Raw genomic sequence first — 23,956 nt, forward strand, 5'->3', positions numbered from 1 at the left:
TAAATACAGAGATCTCCGCTCCTACTATCTACAAAGTACGTCTCAGCTTTTATACGGTTCTGGGGACACTTATCGCTTACATCGGCTGACTCCGAGCATAGAGCCAAAACGGAGTCACGCGGCAAGAACAAAACAACCCTTGGCTTCGCGAAATTCGTCAAATATCCTCGTTGCTGGCAGAACCAGTCGATACGTGGCATCCTGCCGGTTGACCAGTTACGACAGGTCCTTGGGTTTCTATTCGTCAGAAACTCTATTGTTGGTGATCAAATGACAACCTCAAGTAAGTAAGTGATCCATTTTCACCATCCCAACACCTATTCACCATTTCTTGTGAACAAGTATTATGAATATCCCCTCCGATAAAATTGGGGCCTGCACCATAGCCTCTCTACCAGTAGAGGTCATTTCTATGATTCTCCACTTTGCCACTCCTCTGTATCGGCCAGTCCCAGCAGTGGGTGGCGGGAAAGACAGCATTGAGAATTACATCAAACAACGCACCGCCTTCGCGGCGCTCTCCCTCGTCTCAAGAGCATGGAGACATGCTATTTTGGTCCCTCTTTATCGTCGATTGGTACTGTTCGGATGCGTTCGTGCGTATTTGGCGCCTCTTTCCCTAACACTCCAAAAATACGGCCCCTTTGTGCATACGCTTATCCTCGATAGTCGTGTTATACATCTTGAAGGACGCTCTTCCTTGTTCCGGTGCGAGCTATCCAGGAAACATCGAAGGCTTCGCCGATGCTTCAACGCCTGCATGAGACTGCGCAACTTGGAAGTGTATGGGTTCAATCGCTTCACCTTCGAAATATTTAGATATGAGGACGTGGACCCTCTCCTTAACCCCTTTCCGGTCGTCCCCATACGTTCCTTGACGTGGGCCCCTGGAGACTTAACGTGCCTCGGCCCTCCCCTTCAACAAGTAGCCTCAGAGCTCGAACACCTTCAAGTTTGTTCGTGGTCAGGCCCTCTCTTTCCGTTTGAGTTCAATATTTCTACGTTACGCCTGAATAGACTGCAGTCCATCGAACTGATTGGTGGCAGTATAACCGATGCGCAGCTGCTTCAACTGTTTCATACGACTGTTCGTGACGGTGTGGGCATGGAGACGGTATCCCCTCTTCGTGCAGTTCGCATCGAAGGCCACAGGGGCGTAACACCCGATGGGGCAGTCAAGGCATTGCAAGGTTCTGGGATTCATTGGGCGCTGGAATCGTTCGTCGTAAGCTTTCATCGGTGTCAGTTTCCAGGACGTTCCGACTATTTCCGAAGCTCGAGTGCGCCTCATGAAGACTTCCCTGACATCATTTTCAATCTCTGTCCAAACCTTCGTTTCTTTGCCCTTCTTTCGCCCGTGTCCCTCAATGCATTTAACAAGATCCCTCCAAAACTGCATTCGCTCGTAACTACCGTCACCATCCCGGTTACTCGCGAGGAATTAAGCTTATTTGCATCATCAATGACCGCTCGTGGTATCACAACTAAAGTCAAACTCCTCCGGCAGATGCTTGAGGATTTAACGGTTTCAGAGACTTCTTTTCCGGAAGAACTCCGCGGATTTTCTATTGTTCCGTATGACCTCCCCAGTTGGCGTAGCGAACCGGAACCAGTTAGTCCATAGATGTTCCATAGTCATGCCTTGCTCTACATATTTTTTACGCATTCGACAAGCCAGGTCTTGGCGATTTCCAGGATAGTACTTCGTGTACGGTGTAATGGTCATGCAATCTGTCATCGAAGAATCTGGACCTATTATCTACATCCCTCATCTGTGCCGGCGTTGCTCTATATCTGGGGTTCCGTGCCCCGTGCTGCGCAAGAATGGACTTTCACCTGTAAAGATTATTATCACCTCTTATGCCCCCGATGGTTGTGACGTCTAGTGAACCCTCGCCATTGGGTCAGATAGATCAAGTTTAACTTCATGAAGATACTCATTTTCCTGGCACGGATCCTCATACATTGTACTTTATATCAACGACTCAGAGGACTTACGTCAGCTTGCACTGATCTCTGATCCACGAACATTTTCCCCCGCCAAGCTCAGGCTGGAGTGCTCTAATCAGGATGGATCCCTGGATCGAAAGGAGACTAAAGGGAGTCATACAGTACGAAAGAGACGAACTCTGCGATATCCGTGACACCACGAGTGGAGAAGTCAAGAAGCATACAGATAACGAGAGTACCTTCTACGGATTGTGGAACGGATTGCTGGACGCAACTTTCCATCGCAGCCTTGGGTACAAGCATGTTAGCCAACCTGGAGTTGACGACTTGGCTCCAAGCACATTGTCGCAGGCAGAAGCAAGGGAGCAATTGCAACGTTATTTTCGAAGATCAGAGGGAGATGTGGGGTATCCACGACTGGATGTTATCTTTGGCATCACAGCTTGGGGTTGGAAATGGGAACTTTGGCAGCATCGCACTGGCGCTACCAGAGGAATGTTGCTGAATGAGTATGAAGATTGTTTGGCTGAGGCCAGTGCGGAGAGCTTTGTCAGACTCAGGGACAGTGTGGATAAGTCTCTTTCTCCCGTATCTCATATCAGCACTGCTCCGGCGCCGGGGACTCCATTGCCTATTCGGGAGCCTGATACACACAACACCCACGAAGCAAGGACCCCAGCTACCTTCAAATTGTGGGCTTCCGATGTGTTGCGCCAGAACTTATCGTGTTGGAATACGAATCCCATGATTTAGGGAAGTATCTTCTGGGACAGGAAATAAATCATGAATATCATCTCTATGGTTGCTACGGAGGTATCTTGGACGCTATCTTTCCGCGGCTATATGGGAAAAGAGTCATCCCACAATGTGCACTTAGGCGCTACGGTTCGCGTCATCCTCTCTACCCAGATTTCACGGTTACTACTCGCCGTAATGAGTCCGGACCACCCCTTATTTTCTTTATTGTTGAAATCAAAGCGAAGACTACCGACATGGCAAAAGCTGTCAAACAGCTCGAGGAATACATGCAGGACGCAGCAGAGCGCAATACAACGACTGACGTATTCTATGGTCTCGCCGCGGCTGGATTCGAGTGGCAAGTTTTTGAATGCAAGAGGCGGGGTTATGGAGTTACACGAGTTTTTGGGGATGATGATTGCTTCTCAGAGGCATCTTCATTACAGTTTCTCCAACTTGTGGAAGCGGTAGACAGTGCGATTGACATAAACGCGTTCACGTCATCTGGAAGTGCTGGTGAGAGCGTCAGGTCATCACCAGAGAACCCTTTTCAGCGAGCACCCACGTACCTCCACGAAGGTTTGTCCTAGCATCTCCCTTCATACATATGAGAACATGCCACCTAGAAACAACTCTGTATCACATCAGAGGTGATAATCTAGAGGGGAGGCTCCTCAGAGCACAGGCTGGCGCTGGGAGTTCTTCTGATGGTTCACAACAGGATCGCTCTGATGATTCGTTCGGCTCATCTGATATCCATGTCTAATTCCCCTACACCAGCGGGGCCCCAACGCTGAGGAGAGGCCCGCTTTGTCAACTTTCTGGAAATATGAGGGCTACGATCATGGCCAAGTCCGAAATCGAACGAAGATACAACATGTACAACATTCGGAATCGTGTCAGCTGGCAGTAAAGCTATCCCCTCTTTTTTTGGTGGACCCGCCCGTAACTTTTGCTGGGTAGGTTTAGTTTGTGTGTGGGAGGGGGCGTTACCCTCCGGGGGATGTGGTTGTACTTGTTTCTTATAGGCCTGTCAATGTTAAGTGTCGTTTCCTGAAACTCCGCCGCGGACATGTGATACGATCCTGCCAGCACGTGTGAACAAGAATGAATAAGTGAAGAATGAATTGGAGGGTGGGAAAGTGAAAATTCCCACGAATTCCTGACTTGAAGGTGTCCCACCATGGCACGGACCGAATGAATCCGTTCATCCGTTTCGGGCTCAGGTTTGGGTCCGGATAGTCTTAAATTCCGAGATACAAGTACCAAAAACTTCAAAAGTTTGACGCTCCCACCCCACGCCTTTCCACTGGTTTTCATCATACCATGTTCAGGATCGACCAGCCCATTCTCGTCGACACAGAGGACCCAGAATATTACGCAGAGCTTCTCTCCAAGACTCACCGACCCCCAAATTGGCGCCTACTGTCCAATGAAACACTTTGTTCAGGCATCCCCGGCATTCAGGATGTCGATGACCCTCTCTCCCAGCGCCTACGGACACTTCTCGATGTAGTCGCCGATATCTCACTCTGTAAACGAGGAAACGTCTCCGCTACGATGGCCTGCATAAAGGCCAATAAAGACGCTCTAGAAACGCAAATATACATCACTTTCAACCACAAAGATGATGGCGCGGCTAGCAATTGTCCCGTTCACCTACAGTCTATCTTTGATATACTTTCCCGTGTCCCCTACCGGTCACATGGAGTAGACAGCTCCCCGAAGGATATCTCGAGCGAGTTAGAAGGGAGCTTATTTGAAATCTGCAGAACCATTCACAATTACTCGTTCGACATTTTTGCGTATCGCGTTAACAAGCGCAAGCACAAGCTTTCCGACATTCGGAGGTACATTGAACAGGATGAGCATCAATTCAATTCGCGCCAGCGTTCCAAGTTGTTGGGGTTCTTATCGCATGTGGGGTTCATCATTAAGGTTGTTGCCAATGCACAAACAACGAAGCAACTTTCTAGTAATTTTATATGCGGGCTTGTAAAGACGTATTCGTTCTGGAAGAAGAATGGCCTTCTTCCCAAAGAAGGGCTTGCTGACAATGCGGTTACATTGCTTGACCACGTGGATGCATGGCTGGCTGACAGTGCGTGATATGACACTTGGATGGTCGCTCTCACCTGAATCTACATCTTTTTAGCCCACGGCATAGGTTTCCGGCTTCGACGTTGGGCGGTGAAGATCATGTCGTTTGTGATCTCGGCCAACAGGCTCTTTACCTTGACCCAGTCGCGCCGCCTCCGCAAATTTCTAGATGGGACCTTCGTAATTAAACTCCTTCCATGCCCAGCCACGACTCCGTATCGTTGCAATCTTTCTTCAGAGAACATACGAGTGGCTCTGGATGCCGCGCTGCACCAAACCAAATACTCTACTGCGGAGTGGGATGAGGAGCGCGAATCGTTCACTGTGTTGCTTCGGGATAAACTGGAGGATTCGGAGGCGTGCCGGAAACCCACGGTCCACGCTGAGCTAGTCATGATTACAGCATTGTTCAAGGGCGAACTCCAGGAAGTTTTACCCTACATCGGGGTCTCTAAACTTTCCTGCATGATGTGCATCCATTATATCCAGGCCCTCAATGAGGTTACGGGAAAACGGATCGCTGTCAAAGGTTCTCATCGAAAGGCTTACCCTGGGTGGTCCTGGCCCAGTCTTCCTTCCCACGACAGGGAAGTTCGTAGAGCCCTTTTACACCTTAACAGACAGCAGCTCTGGAGCGATTTCAACTTGCATGTAGAATCCCGTAGAGGTTCCAATAGCAGCATGGGATATGGCGTTCCGGGATTTGAAACAGTTGCAACGGAGGATGATATTAGAGCAATATTCTCTCTTGAACTCGGTCGTCCTGTCGATGCCCTTCGTCTGTATGTGTAAAGTTGTGCTCAGCGAAATTGCAAATGATTCCCGCTACTCTGTAGCGGGTCTTGCGTGCACAAACTGAATACCTGAGCACCATTATTGGTTATTCCCCTTTTTACCTCATCTTTCTGACACTCCAGATTACCTCAACTTGCTTACCGAGCTAACCCAAGTTGACCCTCACCACGTGTTGTGGTTCCTCACAGAGTCACAACTTGGCCCTACACCCAATCCTCCACCCTCCTGCTGCACTTCCTTCCTGCCCAAACTCTTGCTCCACACTATGGCATCCTCTCCTTTTTTAAATGGCCCCTGGCCATTTAAACTCCTTACCACTGAAGCTGATTGCGATTATCATCTAACCAAAGAAGCGATCGTTCACGGCCTATATGATTTTTCATTGTCAATCAACGATCAACGGAATTTGCTCCTACACCATGCCCTGACCAGTGATTGTTACTCAAGGTGCATGTGTTGCGCACCGCTCTCAATATCCCTCTTGTGATTTGTTTTTCCATCTTCTTTTTGACTACCTTCCTGTCCTCTCAGGTTCCTGCCTACTCTCAGGTTTCGCACACGCTTTTACACATTGCTCTCCTTGCTGTTGACAAACCAATTGCCTCCCTCTCTTGAACACTGTCGTGACATTTTGCTTGTATTTAGTAACACTGCCTCGGAGTGTTATACTGCTGTGGCATTCAATTCAGGTTCATAATGTCAGTGGGGTTGTATATGCAGACTGGGGGTGTGTGGCCTTGGGGTCCTGATTTAAAACTTAATGATATTTTACATTTGTAGTACCACCTAGTACCACGGTGCGCAAAGACGGTGTAGGCGGGCACAGCTGGTACTGCACAAACAAACCGAATATCACAATCTCCCCATCCCAGCACATCCCCACTTCACGAAACACATCGTACACATCCTCATATACCATTTCTACCCTTCCACGATTTTTTCCTATTTTTTCAGACACATTTCCAGTCCCCACAGACCAAATTCCCATGCCCACCCAGCAGCGCGGCCACACTCACACTGGATTTCACTTATCTCAGCAACCACTGCACCGATTTGGATGATATTGGTACCGTTGGAAACGCGTCATTTAGGAGTATTAGGATCCATGATTAGCAGGAGTTGATTGGTGATGGTAGTCTTGGTGCCAGACTCTCTGGTGGGCTGCGCATGACCATAGGGGCATTGAATTGATGTGTTGTGTTGTGTTGGTATTTGTGTGTGCCAAAGCAGATGAAAAAACCATTCTCGAGTTGCCCACCAGAGAGTCTGGTGGATTTCATACCTCGATTCCACTTTCCAGTTGCACGTGACATTCCCTGACTCGAAACCTGAGCTGGAACCCACTGTTTCTCCATTTTTTCATGTCACCTAACTTGTTAAAATGTACTGATACTATAGACAGGACCCAGAATGTACAATATTATAGATATCGGCATAGGGTGGTACCCAAAACATCCGGCAATATTAGTGATCAGATCCCTTAAAAGTTCTCTGTCTCCCCACCATGAACAGCTGTAGTGAATCACCAGCGCCCAGCATTGCTTCAGATGGTTCCCTGACCCCCAGCAATTCTTCCCCCATTCCTGCCCAACTCCCCACTTTTGCCAAGCAGTATCCAGGCTTGGAGGCTCGCCGTGATTATCTGTCCGATAATGAGAGCATTCAGACAATGGCAGTCATACAAGCTCTCAAAGGAATCCAGGAAGCGGGCCTCACATTGGGTCTCCTGGTAGATTTCATCAGCTTTAGAACTGAATCCAAAGATGTGGCAGAGGACCAGTTGATAAGTGCTGAACGTGCTAGCCTGATATGCTATGATAATCTCCCAGATATTCTAGACAGGTGGAGAAAAAGACATAGGGGCTGTGGATATGGCCGTGCACGAAAGGATATGTTGGAGTGGGCTATCAACAATGTAAATGAACAAGCGTGGAGGGAAATGGACTGCATCAAAAAGTACCTAGAGTCAAATGAGTCTGGGTTTGTGTGTGGCTGAACCAAAGAACTCATATTGTCACAGAGTTCAGCTGGATCTGGCTCGTTGCCAGATGCTACCGTAGCCTCAGCACTATGGATGCCCCGGCTTGCCTTCAGGCCTTGTTTCTTGCGCATCTGGAAGGCAGATGGTTCAAAGAGCAAAATTGCTCGTGCCTGTATAAGTGGAGATCGACCAGCACGGCCAGCACGTTGAACCCAAATAGCTAGTGTCTTCGGGGCTCCAAACTGTATGACTATCTTCACATCAGGAATATCACAACCCTATGGTATATGAGTATGCGAGTATTGGTTAGTGAATGAAATGCAACATGGAATGAGTGAACACGCACCATTCCAGCAGCCTCTGTAGTGAACAAGACATTCACCTTCCCCTTCCTAAACTGCTCCATGATGTGTAGTTTGGTCTTTGGGCCTCGGAGCGCAAAATACGAGTCAACTTCCCCTCTATGGCACTCAGGCAAGCCCTCGCAGATGATGCGGCACAGGATCTGGGCAGTTTTTGTCTCATTGACAAACACCATACGACGTTCAATGCATCCTCCCAGTGCCTCCTGCCAAATATCATAGAGGTCCTCCGGGTTCCACACATTGCCATGCATAGTCCGAAGCTCCATTGTGACATTTGGTCGGTCGTTGCCGAGGTTCAGTATGTATGTGCTTGTGCCGTGAAGATGGAGGGAGGTCATGGTTGATGACAGAGCGCTGGGAGTAAGGGTGGCGGAGGTGGCAAGGAAAGGAACAGATTTAGGAAAAAATGAATGAAGGTCGCCAAGAGTCACGTAGTCTGGCCGAAAGTCAGCACCCCACTGATCAATGCAATGTGCCTTGTCAATAACGAGCTTGTCGATCGATGGCATGATTGCATTGAGATCTTCACGGAAAGCCGAGTTTTTGTGCAGCATTTCAGGTGAAGTGAGTAATACACGATACTTTTTTGCTCGGATGTCCTAGATGGATGAGTGAGCTCATAATTATGCAGTGCGAGTCAATACATACTTGAGATAGCGTTGCCCCATGATATGTCTGCGCATTTACCGCTGTAGGAGAAATAATATTCAAAGAATAAAACAATGATCTATCAAAATAGTCAACGAACAGGTGACAAGTTCAGATGTTTAACAGATCTCATGATCTTTATGAGACTGGACAGACATTAGATCATTATAAATTATCTACACCCATGTAGTATGAGATTTAATCTACTACAATCATGCCTAGAACTTGGCATAGGTGTAATATTCAAAGAATATAACCCTACAACAAGAAAATAGCACATAGACGGCAGAATAAGAAGGAACATTGGGAAAGAAATGTAAATATCTCGGGAACCAGTAAACTTTTGACTGTAATCTTTTTACCATCTGAAAGGACTGTTTCTTAACTTTATCCACGGTTTTGTTTCATTCTAAAAGCTTCAAAACTGACGGAGATATCGCTCAAACGGCGAAACACCTTATAATTCATATATATTTATTTGCTAATTCTTACAAAAAGTAATGTGACTCAAGGGAAATATATTGGCGCCTGGAAGTCTGGCGGACCGAATACCATATGATAGAGTATTCCCCGGCGCGGGCGGACAGTTTTTGATCGCATCAGAAGAGGAGAAAATGCTAAAAAACCGGATCTTGTATATTTTCCCATGATTCATCAAAACTTTTTGATTTTAAGCTCAAATAAATCGGAACAAAGGAATGATTGATGATCTGGATCTCGGATCATAAGCATGAAGTGATTCAGAAGTCCGCAGATCAGTTAATTAATTGGGAAGGCTCTAGAACATTAGTAATGATGCGGCTTCACAAAAAGGGGTCAATTAGAGAACAGTCTAGAAAGTTCCTTTATAGCCAAGTCATTTCTAAAGATAACCGTTCGTAATTAAGGCGGTGTAGAGCATAGCTTCAGCGCTACAAGATCCCGCTGAGATCAGCCCAAAAGACAAAGAAATGAATTACTTATTGCTGAGTCATGTCCTAAGTCCATTATTAAGCTTACACAGCCCAAGCCCCTATATCATTCTAGAACTATCTATAATACAAATGTAGCACATGTAACTAGTGCGAGGCGTGGGAGTAGAGAGGCCTCTGAAAAGCATAAAAGGCCACCGCTTCTGCCCCCTCTCAAACCTCAGGTAGAAATAAAAGTTTAATTCTCCTCACCAGTGGTTGGTTCGTTTGCTCCAAAAGATAAAAGCAAATATTAGTTGTTAGCTAATATAAAACTAACACGTCACTCTAAGCATGAGTTAGGGTCAGTTAGACACAGCTGAACAAAAGTGTCATAGTGAGAATTAGTGAGAATTTGGTGGAGGGACTTCTTAATTGAATAATCTCTCAGCAATTTTTGGTTATCACACCACAGGAGAAAAGTGAGCGATCCTGAACCTGCTAGATAACTAGCACGCACTCTAAGCGATAGAAAGAGCAGTTTGGTCACTCCTGTATTGAGTAACATTTATTGCGGAATTATTTTATTAGCAGTTTTCCTTCAGTAAATTATCAGGAAAATCACATCCTACTGAAAAGTGGTAAATATAGGTGTAATATTGACTAGAAATCATAGTAAAGTCAATATAGAATTTTATCTGTAAACGATCTATATGTCAGGTGAGATTGTTGGGGGGTGTTTATTGTTGTTTAGACAGTGAACAATCATATATTTGGCAACCAAAACACGGTCAGTACGCAAATCAGCACAAACTCTAATATCGTTATTGGACGTAGGAAACTGGTTACATAAGGTGATCCAGCTCCGCTCCTTCACCGCATGCGCCGATATGCCAGCCTTCGTGAAGCGCTCAACCTGGCATATCGATCAGAAGTAAGCTGAGAGGTCACTGAGATCTTGCCTCACCTGGTCATCCTCGAGCGCATTCAACGGTGACACCACAATACTGGTGAAGCCCCTGGCCACCAGATGGATGAGACCAAAGGGCCAAGTTTTTCCAGATCCAGTGCCGGCAATCACAACACAGTTCAAGTGTCAGAGACCAGACTTGAGACGAAAGAATGTCTCCGTAACGGAGGGCTTCGGCCTCAGCGACTTCTGCCAGGAGCGCTGTGCCTAGTGACACGTCCGTGCCCTAACTTACTGACTGGCAATTAGAACCTAGGGGGGAACTCTAGTTGATTTTTCTACTGGGGCGTAACCTATGTACAAGTGGGATATATATATGGTTACAGTGGAGACGGTTCCGCAATTGGTGGAGCCGAACGGAGCGGAGCTAACGGGGTTTAACCATTAGCCGACTGAATATTACCGACGAGTCGGTTCACGGGGTTAGCGGAAAGGCAGGCGATAACCCAGAAACGGAAAGGAGGGATAAGCCCGAAGGTGGACTCTGCAGGGCAGGCGAGTGTATTGCTCAGCGGAGGCGGGGGTGCGCTAGCGGACGTCGGAGCTGTCCGGAAGTCTTCAGGGCTCCGTACTTAGGGAGGCGTAGGTAATAAATTGGAATGGGGGGGTGGTGACCATCGAGGGGTACCGAGAGGATTGCGGAATAACGGGGGCTCCGAGGTTAGTGAGGGAGGAGCGGAGTTGGAACGGAGGAATTGGAGGGACCGGAAGTCGATGGCCGGGGATGGATATGACAGTATCCCCTTCTTAGGCCTGAACCCTTGAAGGCCCAGAATTAGTAAGACGAGGGGAGCTGCACTTACAGGAAGAAAAGCGAAAATGAGGAAATAAAAATGAAAACGGAAGTGAGGAGAGGAGGGGAAAGGAGGAATGGGAGAGGAGTCGGGGTTCCTAAGGAGCTTCGGGTCCGGGCTTCGCTGGATACCGAGAGTGGAACACTTCGACGAGGTCGGAGGCGTGATCGAGTTCACCGGCAAGGAGCCATTGTGTCTCCTCGTCGGTCCCTTCATAGCCTAGCCACTTGACCAAGTAGAGCAGCTTGTTGCGTCTACGTCGGTCGATCTTGGAGTCGAGTATTTCCTCGATCTCGAACTCCATCTCGCCTTCGATTTCTACGGGAGGCGGAGGTGGCTGGTGGCGGTTCGGAATGGTGTTCGGGACGGATGGTTCGATCTGCGAGACATGGAATACCGGGTGAATGGCTCGCATGTTTTCCGGCAGGCGGAGAGTGAGGGAGTGGGTTCCAACGTGGGCGATGATCTCGAATGGGCCGAGGTTTTTTTCGGAGAGCTTTTTGGAAGGTCGAGTGGAACGGAAGTACTTGGCCTTTACGTAGACCGAGGTTCCTACTTCGAAAGCTGGGGCAGGGCTCCGACGAGAGTCGGCCGGGCCCTGATAACGGATCTGAGTGAGATGCATTTCCTCGCGAAGGAAGTGGTGGAGGGAGTCGAGATCGACGGAGTACTCTTGGGCGCGTACCGATGTCAGGTCTCGCTCCGGGTGAACGGTGATGTTCGGATGGTAGCCTTTGTTGGTGAAGAACGGGGAGACGCCCGTGGTGGCATTCGGAGCGTTGTTGTATGCGAACTCTGCGAGAGGCAAGAGTTCGGACCAATTGTCCTGCTGGTAGTTACTGTAAATACGCAGGTACTGCTCGAGCGTCTGGTTCATCCGTTCGGTCTGACCGTCTCCTTCCGGGTGATAACCGGAGGTGAAGTGGAGGCGGATGTTGAGGGCCTTACCAAGTGAACAGAAGAAATGAGAGACGAACTCCGGACCCCTGTCAGAGGTGACGTGGGATGGAACCCCGTGCTTGGAGAGCACGTGGAGGAGGAAAAGCTTGGCCAGTTCCGGAGAGGTGATGGTATCGTGGGTAGGGATAAAAATGCACTGTTTGGACAGGCGGTCCACGATGACCAAGATGGAAGTGAATCCGGAAGAGGAGGGTAGCTGTTCGATAAAATCCATGGAGATGGAGTTCCAAGGACGTTCGGGGATGGGGAGTTGTTTGAGTAAGCCGTAAGGCTTATGACGGGGGACCTTGGCGCGGGCACAAGAAGTGCAGGAGGATACGTAACTCTTGACGAAGTTACGGATGCCCGGCCAGGTATACTCACGACGCACTAGATCCAGAGTCCGGTTTTGCCCGAAGTGTCCGGAAAGTTGGTGGTCGTGTTTGTCTCGCAAAATGCGAAGACGGAGATTGTTAGAATCCGGCACGTAAATGCGATTGTCCAGCCTTAAGAGGCCTTCGGCATCAACGGACCAGCGGGAGTTGGGGAGGTTGGGGGAAGCGAGATGAGAAGAGATTGAGGTGTCGGAGGAGAGGGAGGTTAGGATGTCTCGATGAAGAGCCTCTGTGTCGACAAGTACGGCTGCTCGGATTACTGTGGCAGCTAGGAACATGGCTCGTAAGGACGCAGTGAGCTGCTCCGAAGTGAAGACCGGTCGGAAGTTCTGCAGATTGACGCGAGCGTAGTCCATATCCCCTTCTTTGGGATAGACGTCCCAGCGTCTTGTCAGCGCATCTGGTTTAACTCCGAGTCTTCCAGGACGGAATCGGACTGTCATGTGGAATTGGGAGAGGAACTCTGACCAGCGGGCTTGCCGCCGGGTCAAGAGTTTGGTGGTGGAGAAATACTCGAGGTTCTTGTGGTCGGTGACGACGTCGATTGGGGTTCCTGAACCTTCGAGGTAATGACGCCATGATCGGAACGCATCATGAATGGCAAGCAGTTCCTTGTCATGGGTATCGTAATTGAGCTCCGGCGCCGAGAGTGTTCTTGAGCGGAAAGCGACGGGGCGAATCTCTCCGTCATCACAGCGAATGGAAAGGATTCCGGAGATCGCGTAATCGGAGGCGTCGGTTTCTACGATGAGGGGGGCGTCGGGTAGCCAATGTGTGAGGATAGGAGCGGAGGTGAAGGCTTCTTTCAAGGTGTTGAAAGCAGCGCGACAATCGTCGGAGAATAGCCAGGGGGCTCCTTTACGTGTGAGGCGCGTCAAGGGGACCACAATGTCGGAGTATTGGTGAATGAAACGCCGATAGAAGTTAGCGAAGCCAAGGAAGGATTGGACATCCTTGACTTTACGGGGCTCGGGCCAATCTTGGACGGCTTTGACTTTCTCGATGGACATGGTGAGTCCGGAAGGAGAGAGGCAGTAACTGAGATATTCCGTAGTGTCCGTATGGAACTCGCATTTCTTCGGATTGGCGTATAGGCCGTGTTTGCGGAGTCTCCTAAGAACTTCTCGGACATGCTCCTGATGCGAAGCCATGTCTTTCGAGTAGGTAAGGATGTCGTCTAGGTAGACTACCACAGAAACGTCCAGGAGGTCGGCAAAGATTGTGTTGACGAATCGCTGGAAAGCCGCAGGTGCATTCGTGAGACCGAATGGCATGACAAGCCACTCATAGGAACCATAGCGTGTGTGGAAGGAAGTCTTCCATTCGTCGCCTGCTGCAATGCGAACCAGGTGGTAAGCATGCCGGAGGTCGAGTCTGGTATAGACCGTGGCACGGCTAGGTGCGTCAAGGAGGTCGGAGATGCGGGGAAGTGGGTAGCGATCCTTTTTGGTGATCTTGTTCAGCCCTCGGAAGTCGACGCAAAGACGGAGGGATCCGTCCTTCTTGTGGACGAAGAGGACCGGTGCCGCGTGAGCGGAAGTAGCGGGGCGAATGAAACCGGAGGCCAGGTGTTCATCTAAGAACGCCCGGAGGGCCTCGAGTTCCGAAGGAGAGAGAGAGTACATGGTACCCAAGGGTGGGGAGGTGCCTTCCTCAAGGTCGATCTTTAGGTCGTGCTCACGGTGCGGTGCCAGCATCGAGGCTTTGCTCTTACTGAACACATCCGCGAACTCGTGATACTCCTTCGGAACGGCCGAGAGGTCGACGGAATCGGTGTGGGATGAGGCAGCCCTCAAGCGGCTTTCCTCGGAAGGGATGGTTAGGCTGAAGGATACCGATCCTTCAAGTCGGCAAGCCTTCGCGAATGCGGAACGGCTGACGAACTCGATAGATGGTAATGGAGGAGTAACAGCCTGTGACTGAGGTGCTGGCGAAACATCAGATGGTTGGATGTCGGACGACGGCAGTGTTGCCAGAGACGACGGGGGAGAGCTCGGAGTGACTGTCTTGGTAGGTTCGGAAGTTCGGAACGTAATACTGCTTGAGACCCAATCAATCAACGGATTGTAGCGGGTAAGCCAGTTGTGTCCTAGGACTAGGGAACATGATCCATCCAGCGATGTGACAAAGAAAGTCGTGGGGGTGATGTTTCCGGAAGCGAAGTGGAGGGGAATATCAACGGCACGGGTTATGATTGAGTTGGTGCTACCGTCAAATAGGCGTAGTTGTAGGGGTTTGATCTGGTATGTCTTCAAGGCCAGCTTTTTTACGAAGGTGTCGTCGATGAAGCAGTCCGAAGACCCAGAATCTACGAGTGCGGGTACGTTCTCATAGGAGCGGAAAAGTTTATTTTGTGTCCTACTATTGGACGGAGGAGAGACAGGAAGAGAAGAAGAAGAAGAGAAGCGGAGAGAGGTGGATCGATCTACGGAAGTAGTCGGAGGGGGCGGAGGAGAGAGTGGTACATCAGCAACACTATCTACAATGGGTAGAACATTGCCCGAAGGGTCAACATTGAAAGGAGAAAATAGACCATTTGAAAGAGAGAAGGAAACGGGAATGTGGAGGGAGGATAAGTCGGAAATGGAAGACGCGTTTAAACGCACTTCTTTGAGCGCACAGAAGGAAGGATCGCAACCCCCGGTCTGTGCGGAGTCCACGGGGGTGCGGACTAATTTTTTGCTTCTGCAGAAGCGGATCCTTGCTCCTCGGTCTGGGCCGAACGGGCCTTAGAGGCGCGAGAAGAAGACTTGGGACAATCCTTGACCATATGGCCAGACTGACCGCAGAACATACACAGTTTCTCATCGAGACGACGCTTACGCTCTTGTGGTGTGAGCTTACCGTTGTCTCCGAGTTTAGACGAGAGGTCCGGTTTAGCGGAGCTGGCCTCGGACTTCTTATTGTCCTTCGGAGGCCTACTACCGGAAGCGGAGTTGAAAGAGGAGGAGGAAGGGACGGGGTCGGAACGAGAAGCGGCGGTGGACTTGTCGAAAACGTTAGAGGAAGAGGGTTTCGCGTGACGTGTAACTTCCGATTTACGCTCCCAATAGCGTGCATCGAGAGTTTGGGAAAGGGTGCGAAGCTCAGAGAGAGTAGAGGGTTTACCTACTCTGGCAATATCATCCTTGATACGTTCCGGCAATCCATTATAGAAGAAACGACGAAGCGCGGCTTCTCCGTAACCGTGAAGTTGGGAGGCGTGTTGATTGAACTCGACGATGTATTTGTTGATGTGGTGCCCGTCCTTCATGTCCAGTGTCATCAGTTGAACCTCGGCGTCGCCCACAGGATCATGAGGGCCGAAGTTAGTTTGAAGTTCATTAACGAACTCTTGATAGTCGTTCATCCATCGCGGACGAAGCGTGGAATTCTGGTCGAATAACAGGTCCGGCTCGAACCAATCGAGGGCCATTCCCTTGAGGTAGGACTGCGCAAATATGACTTTAGTGCGGTCGCTAGCGAAAGCGAGGGGACGGTCCTGGAAGTTGAGCTCGCATTGGACCAAGAATACTCGGAGTTCTCGGGGATCCTTTCCGTCGAACTGTTCGGGTTCGCGGACCTTGGTCCGGAGAGCAGAAGATGGTGGTGGTGGTCGTCGTCCGGTGTGGCGAGCCAGACTGGCAATGGCTTGGGCCAATTGTGTAATGGCCACGTTGGAGGTGGGTTCGGGATCGTCGGTGGTTGGGACAGTGGGAATGGGAGGATCAGCAGGAGGAGGGTCGACGAAGTCGGGGACCTCGGAACCGAGTCCAAAGAAGTGGGCGGGATCTATGGGTTGTTCCGTGGTGTCTCCGAAGTCGGAGTCTGCGACTGGTGATCGATTCCTAACGGGGCGCATGATCGGAGTCGATGGGAGAGGGGTTTCAAGGTTAGAAAAGCTTCGAAACTCAACTGGGTTTCTCGCCAATCGACTAGGACCAGGCTGAGAGGGTTCTGGGGAAGGTGAAGCGGAGTTGGGGACTAATGTGCGTAGTTGCGAACGAGTGCGAAGGACTTTTGGTGCCATACAAGACGTGTACTAGTCAGGGAGTAGAAAAATACTGTCAGAGACCAGACTTGAGACGAAAGAATGTCTCCGTAACGGAGGGCTTCGGCCTCAGCGACTTCTGCCAGGAGCGCTGTGCCTAGTGACACGTCCGTGCCCTAACTTACTGACTGGCAATTAGAACCTAGGGGGGAACTCTAGTTGATTTTTCTACTGGGGTGTAACCTATGTACAAGTGGGATATATATATGGTTACAGCGGAGACGGTTCCGCAATTGGCGGAGCCAAACGGAGCGGAGCTAACGGGGTTTAACCATTAGCCGACTGAATATTACCGACGAGTCGGTTCACGGGGTTAGCGGAAAGGCAGGCGATAACCCAGAAACGGAAAGGAGGGATAAGCCCGAAGGTGGACTCTGCAGGGCAGGCGAGTGTATTGCTCAGCGGAGGCGGGGGTGCACTAGCGGACGTCGGAGCTGTCCGGAAGTCTTCGGGGCTCCGTACTTAGGGAGGCATAGGTAATAAATTGGAATGGGGGGGTGGTGACCATCGAGGGGTACCGAGAGGATTGCGGAATAACGGGGGCTCCGAGGTTAGTGAGGGAGGAGCGGAGTTGGAACGGAGGAATCGGAGGGACCGGAAGTCGATGGCCGGGGATGGATATGACATCAAGCAAAGATGAAGTGCTTTGGCAACATCTAGTTGCCACTCATGCACATTGAACCCAGTAACTTTCTTAAATCGAATACTGACTGCAAGACGGAAATTAGAGGAGCTGTAGGGGGCATCCTGAGTGCCAGTGATGCGGGTTCCGTGATCGCACACATCTTGCAGTAATTGCTTGGATTTTTCGGAAGATGAACGTTGGGAAGGGTTTGAAGCCCCTATCAACACATCGTGACTTGCTTTCTCACTCCTCCCTGACTGTTCAGGGCTCATCTGAATTCACGCGACTGTGTGGCCATACCAGATGTGGACACATGACCCTCCAAAGTGACACCGAGGTATGAAATGTACCAGGCCTTCTGGGAGCGAACCGAGGAATGAAATTTTTATCACCGACTCTATTTCTGAGCAGTTCCACTGTTAACACCGCTTAAATCCATGACCAGAAGGCCTGGGACCGAGGCTATGGTGATGGATAGAGTTGGATATTTTTTTGGCTGGAAATCATTAGTTGCTTTATTGTTTTCTTGATTATTGTTTTCCCTCTCATTTTCCGACATTGATTGTTGCCCATATGGTCCACCTAAGCACATGGGACTCATTGGATATTTTCCTTCATTTTTATTTGATCATTTCTCATATATACCTGTACATGAGGATGTATCTACTTTTTCCTTTGGACTAGAAACCACCGAGTTTGCCCCTCCCAAGCTAGTAGGGAGTAGTACGGCACAGAAGATCAGTAAGAAAGCCTCTAGATCAGTCCTCACCTTAGTGTCACCCAGAGAGGTGGGGTGAGAGATTGACTGGAGTTGACTATGCATCACACCGGACCATACCATATCACCATTACCCCTTTTTTCCTGACCTGCTGGATACCAATCTGGTCCCCGTCCTTTCCTGTTTTCCTAGTGGGTTAGATCCCTAGCCCGCTTACAACAGCTCCAGAGTGACTTTTCAGTGGGCTGTGATGCTGTGTCGATGTGGGAGTAGCGGGTATTGCCGCTTCAGGTGGCATCCATCAGTTACTGTACTGGCATGTGTCATGACTGACAAATCCCAGGGCTCTGTCAGCAGCGAATCAATGCCGACAGGCGATTCCGCCGACCCGAACCCATCCTTACCAGCCCCAACCCGATGTCTGTTCTATCGACCATGCACCGCTTCCGCACCTTCTGCAACCTCTGTCCATTTCTGGTTGTCCTTGACACCTCTGGTCAGGTCAACACTCCCCTCCGTATCTTGCTGGCCATCATGCTGTCCTTTTGTGACAGCACTGACAGACCACCCTCTGTTGCGGACTCATCAGCACCATGCTGATTCCCGCATCCCTTTGTGGACTTGTGTCGGCATTGCACCGACCCCGCATCCTGATTTGCGGACTTGTATCGGTGCTGTGCGCTGACCTCCGCTTTTCCTCTGGCCATTTGTCACTTGGCAGCTTATCATTCATTCCTTGCCGAGTGCCATTTATTGTTTGCTTCCCTGCCAATATCGGCATTTGATCCCCTCTTTATTGGCACTAGGTTATTGATCTCATTCAGTTATTCATCAATAACCCTTGCCACTTATTGTTTATTGATCTGTTCCTCGTTTCCAGTTCCCAGGCTCTTGTCCTTATTTAGTTTGACAATCCCCGCTTATCTCCGCGCCGGACCATGCCGGACTGACCGGCCTTTCTATATTCCCTCTTGCCTATTTATATACCTTGTAGATACTTTTGGGGACCCCAGTCTGAAATCAACTAGAGTACCCCCCCTGTCTGGTCTGAGTCTCTCCTTCTGCAAAGGGGGCTTCCCCCCCTCTGAGTCCGTGCTCGTGGAGTCCGCGCTCCTCCTACAGGTCCGCTCCGCCCGCAAGTCTTTTGAAGTCTGCTGTGAGTGTCAGTCTGTAAATACGGGATCTCCCCCAAACGTCAAGCTCAGGGCACAGCGCTCCACCTGAGTCGCTGAGGCTGCGATCCCACTCTGCTAACCTTGAACAGCGCTTCCGGACGCGCTGCATAGTTCTGCCCGCATATCCACGTGTGCGTGCTCCAACAGACCTCTGCCACAATCTCCGACTCCGACAATAATCCAGTCTCTGACAATATTCCCATCTCTGACAGCATGACCAACAACCGGCTGGGTTGGGAGCATGACAAAAATTTTGTTCGGACATTCCAACCGGCATGGCTGCGTGATGTGTGACAGCCAACCGGCAACTTGGGAACAGCGTGACACAGCCCAGCCCTTGGGGCGTTTAATGTCCGTAAAATTTGAAAATATAATGAAATAAATAACGGAATAACTGCTTGCTCTGGTGCCAATAGCTCAGTCTCAAGCAATATGTGCGAGAACTGATGTATTACCTAGTGCCAATAGCTGTAAGGTAATATACAATAAGTTACAAGATATAAGAAATGAAAGGGAGTAACTAACCTCAGTCTCAAGCAATATGCACAAGAACTGAGGGAAAAGGAAACTAATTCAAAAGATTGAATATAGTTTGTGGTCTTCGTGGATAAGTCCGAAGTGACCAAAATAAGTAAGAAGAAAAAGGTGTTGTGACCAAGTAGTCACACTACTGTGGGAATGTGGCTGTATGGAAACTTCCCATAGCACACGGTTCCTCCAACAATAAATGCAGAAAATTTTCGCCTTTCAAGTCCTACTACTCATTATGGATGGCTTTGCTCTTGCCAGTTGAATTGCTTTGTGTGCTGGGGATACCATCACATACAAGAATATCCCCACATTTCTTATTGGACCCTACTTCCCCCATGAAGCCCTGTCAGTGAGGGAATTTGCATTAGGGCGTTTCACAGTTGACTGAAGTCAGCTGAATTGCATCTGAAGTGAAATTCCTAAAGTGACACGTGAGTGACAAAACTCGATCTTAACTCGTTCTAAACTGACGACTTTGACTTAAGGCTCAAGTCCCCCAACTGGCCTAAAGTTGATTTTCTAAAGTCAGTCTAAATTTGGCCTTATACATAAGTCCGCAAATCTTGCTGTACAGTTCTCTGCTTTAGGTCACCTGTCCCTTTGCACATTTTCCCTCACCCCTCATCACCCCACCCCATCACCATCACCACCATCTCACTTCCCAAACCATGCCAGCCAAACGAAAAACCCTGAGGGTTTGGTCCCTCAGCTACGATCAGGGCGTCGCTCACGTACAACAATGGACAACAAGTCTGCCAGTGCCACCCCACCCATGGTTGCCATCAAGGCTGAAATTAAGTCTGAGCCTCGCACTCCAAAGGTTCAATGGGACACCAATGAACGCTGGACAGAGCGCCTAATTGAATATCTCACAAACCACCTTGATGTTTGACTGAAAATGTTCAGTGATTCTGTCAAGGATGCAAGGAAGGAGTCGCGGAAAAAGGTGAGCATCTAATATGATGCCTTTCAACTCTCACCACTCACTATCACCTAGGTTGTCAGTAGCAAACCCAAAGTTGAATATTACTGTGAGATAGCAAAGGCTGTCTTTGATGTTGAAGGGGAACCGGATTGTGGTGCTTATTTAATGGAACCTGAGCGCTATGCAACCTCTGTCTTAGGTCGGATCACTTAGTAAGTTTATTAGTTGCTGAGGTCACTGTAGCTCATCTAGTATTCTCCCAATTGTAGTTTACAGAAGACATACACCGGATATCGCAAAATGCTACAGCAGACCAGTGAGGGCCTCAAAGATGAGGATGAGGATAAGAATGAAATGCACAGAAACCAGCTAGGTAGCGTACATGTCAATTACTTGGTACACTGCTTATTTTCTCATTTTTGAAGAGATGATTCGTGCATCTTTCCCGTGGTGGAACACACTGCATGGATGGTGGTCAGAGCATCCAAAATACGCATTCCAGATGGTAACAAACTCAACAAGCGGCACTGGGAAGATGGTAAGTGATTTTGAACAAGCCGTCTTTGTGCCTCCAGAGCAAGTTGCTGCACCCATTGAGACCAATACCTCCCATCCACCTTCACCACCAGCCATCGTAAATGCGCCACTTTCCCATGTCAACTCACCAATTTCTTGGGCCGAACCACCACCTCAAGTTGACAGGGGACTTCTTAATATGGACACCACCCTTTTTCGCATGGAGTTGCCCACTGGTTTTCCACTCTCCCTTCCAGACTTGCAGCTCCCTGATGTCAAGCCAGGGATCAATGCAGAAGACTCAAGTGTGTCTTCATCTCATACACTGGTAAGGTCAACCCCAGGGCCTGCCACACTCAAGTCCAAGGTTGACTTGATGCTCACAGCTTCACACAAATCAGGGTCAAAGGGCCACAAAGATTTTATTGCTGATTTCCATGAGGCAGCATGGGTTGATCAGGTTCAAGCTCAACAAGAGGCTGAATACCATCATGTACAGCAGATGGCATGGCTTGAGCTCAAGAGAGAAAAGATGTGCCATAAATTTGAAATTGAGTTGCTCAGGCTTCAGTTACAACTTGTGCAGGTCCAGTCACAGCCACAGCAGCAGCAATGGCAACAACAGCAGCAGCAGCAGCAGCAGCAGCAACAGCCACAACAACAGCATGATCCCACATTTGATTTTGGGAGTCTCAATTTTTAGATTTCTTTATGCTCAGTGTGAAAAAACCACAAAAAATTCATCTTCATACTCATACACATGTAGTACAAATATTTGAATATGAAAATTTTAGTAGAGAGCATTGAAAAGAGCTGCCTGTACAAGACAGCACTTCCGGTGCCCTTCCAATTCTCAGGGCAGTGACAACCCTGCTCCACCCCAGGTGAAACCTGCAACTGGTTCATCATCCTCACTATCATCTTCACCACTCCTGCCCTCCTCAACCCATTCCCAGAAGTCACTTTCATACTCCTCATCTTCAACATGCGCTGCAAAAGAGTGGATGATCAAACATGTGCGGACCCATGCAAGCGAAAGTACACAATCACGCTCTGAATTGATCTGTTGATGGAGTCCGCAAAGTGACTGGAAGCGACCTTTGAGGTACCCCACAGCATGTTCTGACCTTATGCACACCTGTAAAAAAGGACATTTAAATCATAAATAATCATGAGAGGTCTTGGAAATAACTCACCATAGATAAATGATAGTTGAATTGGCGGTTTGATGCTGCAAGTGATTGTGGCCGCTTGTAAGGCACCATACACCATGGGGAAAGTGCATATGCAGAGTTGGCCCACAACCATTCACCATTGCGGAAAAGCTGGTCAGATTCTTTGAATGCATGAATGCTGTTGAGTTGTGCATACTGCCAGGGGGGCCAAGCACATAGTTGATGATGCATAGGTTTGGTAATGTTACAAGCTAAAAGGATATTAATACCGGTGTTCCACATATATATAAAAATTGATAGTAAACCACTGTCAGAGATCTGGAATGCTGTCAGAGACTGGGATATTGTCGGAGTCGGAATACTGTCAGAGTCAGAACACTGTCAGAAGGCAGATAGAAGATGGATTAGGTTCTGTCTGAGTTGAGGTCGGAGTTGATGCAGAGGTCTGTTGGAGCGCACGCACGGATATGCGGGTGGAAATATGCGGCGCGTCCGGAAGTGCTGTTCAAGGTTAACAGAGTGGGATCGCGGCCTCAGCGACTCAGGTGGAGCGCTGTGCCCTGAGCTTGATGTTTTGGGGAGATCCCGTATTTACAGACTGACACTTACAGTGGACTTCAAACAAGACTTGCAGGCGGAGCGGACCTGTAGGAGGAGCATGGACTCTGTGAGCACAGACTCAGAGGGGGGGAAGCCCCCTTTGCAGAAGGAGGGACTCAGACCAGACAGGGGGGGTACTCTAGTTGATTTCAGACTAAGGTCCCTGAAAGTATTTACAGGATATAAATAGGCAGGAGGGAAACACAGAAGGACTGGTCAGTCTGGCATGGTCCGGCGCGGAAATAAGCAGGGATTGTCAAACTGAATGAAGGACAAGAGCCCGGGAAATGGGAGGCAATGAACTAAACAAAAGCGGATCAAGTACCAATATTGACAGGTAATAAGAAGTGCATCAGCACATGGATCAAGTGCCAATATTGGCAAGTTAAGCAAATGAATGGTATGCTGCTGAGTGACAAGATGGCCAGAGAAAAGCGGAGGTCAGCACATGGTGCCGATACAAGTCTGCAAATAAGCGGGGTCAGTGCGGTGCTGACACAAGTCCATGAAGGGACATGGAAATCAGTGCGGTGCTGACAAGTCCGCAACAGAGGGTGGTCCGTCAGTGCTGTCACAAACAAGGGGCAGCATGATGGCCAGCAAGGTCGGAGGGGAGTGTTGGCCTGACCACAGGGTGTGGAGGGCAACCAGGAGTGGCAGAGGTCCAGAGGGTACAGATGCAGGTGGAGGTCTGGATGCAGTGCATGGTTGATAGGGCAGGGGGCCAGACATCGGATTGGGGGCTGGTTAGATTGGGTTTCAGGTCGGTGGATTCGCCTATCGGCATCGATTTGCCGCTGACAGAGCCCTGGGATTTGTCGGTCATGACAACCACATACTGTAAGACTGAGAGAATAGTTGGACTTCCGGTCAAAAAACTGCTCCCCAAAATGTCCTGGTTTGGATGTGAGAGGGAGAAGAGTACCATCCACCATACAAAAACCCGGCCTCCATGCGTGACAAGACACACTCTCCACCCAGTCCGATGCCTCCCGCTTCTCAGCTGCATTTGGCCATCGAATGGCCTGGTTATGCAGTGGCAAAAAGGCCATGATAACACGACATGTGGCCTTGACAACCATGCCTGCACTGCAG

At 49.3% G+C, this 23,956-nt stretch overlaps 6 protein-coding genes across 6 annotated transcripts; 5 read left to right on the top strand and 1 right to left on the bottom strand.

Annotated features, from left to right (window-relative positions):
- Positions 1-787: 787 nt before the first annotated feature.
- Positions 788-1,826, top strand: EI90DRAFT_3093204 (uncharacterized protein). Its single transcript, XM_039062471.1, has one exon. The coding sequence runs from the start codon at positions 1,106-1,108 to the stop codon at positions 1,622-1,624; it is 519 nt and encodes a 172-aa protein (XP_038908061.1). The 5' UTR covers positions 788-1,105; the 3' UTR covers positions 1,625-1,826.
- A 189-nt stretch (positions 1,827-2,015) lies between these two features.
- On the top strand, positions 2,016-3,185 carry EI90DRAFT_3093206 (uncharacterized protein). Its single transcript, XM_039062472.1, has one exon. It carries the CDS (start codon positions 2,071-2,073, stop codon positions 2,701-2,703), a length of 633 nt encoding a protein of 210 aa, XP_038908062.1. The 5' UTR covers positions 2,016-2,070; the 3' UTR covers positions 2,704-3,185.
- Positions 2,889-3,784, top strand: EI90DRAFT_3093208 (uncharacterized protein). The gene is made up of 2 exons (XM_039062473.1): positions 2,889-3,201; positions 3,258-3,784. Exons 1-2 carry the CDS (start codon positions 2,943-2,945, stop codon positions 3,452-3,454), a joined length of 456 nt encoding a protein of 151 aa, XP_038908063.1. The 5' UTR covers positions 2,889-2,942; the 3' UTR covers positions 3,455-3,784.
- Positions 3,785-4,282: 498 nt separating this feature from the next.
- On the top strand, positions 4,283-5,714 carry EI90DRAFT_654952 (uncharacterized protein). The gene is made up of 3 exons (XM_039067917.1): positions 4,283-4,608; positions 4,665-4,789; positions 4,844-5,714. Exons 1-3 carry the CDS (start codon positions 4,553-4,555, stop codon positions 5,578-5,580), a joined length of 918 nt encoding a protein of 305 aa, XP_038908064.1. The 5' UTR covers positions 4,283-4,552; the 3' UTR covers positions 5,581-5,714.
- A 1,996-nt stretch (positions 5,715-7,710) lies between these two features.
- Positions 7,711-8,333, bottom strand: EI90DRAFT_2836712 (P-loop containing nucleoside triphosphate hydrolase protein; the record flags this gene model as incomplete). The annotated part of the gene is made up of 2 exons (XM_039053660.1): positions 7,711-7,842; positions 7,911-8,333. Coding segments are annotated over 2 exons (555 nt in total), but the record flags the coding sequence as incomplete, so codon positions are not given.
- Positions 8,334-20,543: 12,210 nt separating this feature from the next.
- Positions 20,544-21,789, top strand: EI90DRAFT_3137247 (uncharacterized protein; the record flags this gene model as incomplete). Its single annotated transcript, XM_039064841.1, has 4 exons — positions 20,544-20,591; positions 20,643-20,782; positions 20,840-20,943; positions 20,996-21,789. 4 exons carry the CDS (start codon positions 20,544-20,546, stop codon positions 21,787-21,789), a joined length of 1,086 nt encoding a protein of 361 aa, XP_038908066.1.
- Positions 21,790-23,956: the final 2,167 nt, after the last annotated feature.

This window comes from Cantharellus anzutake, assembly GCF_015039405.1.
Source record: "Cantharellus anzutake strain C23 chromosome Unknown EI90scaffold_184, whole genome shotgun sequence".
NCBI lineage: Eukaryota > Fungi > Basidiomycota > Agaricomycetes > Cantharellales > Hydnaceae > Cantharellus > Cantharellus anzutake.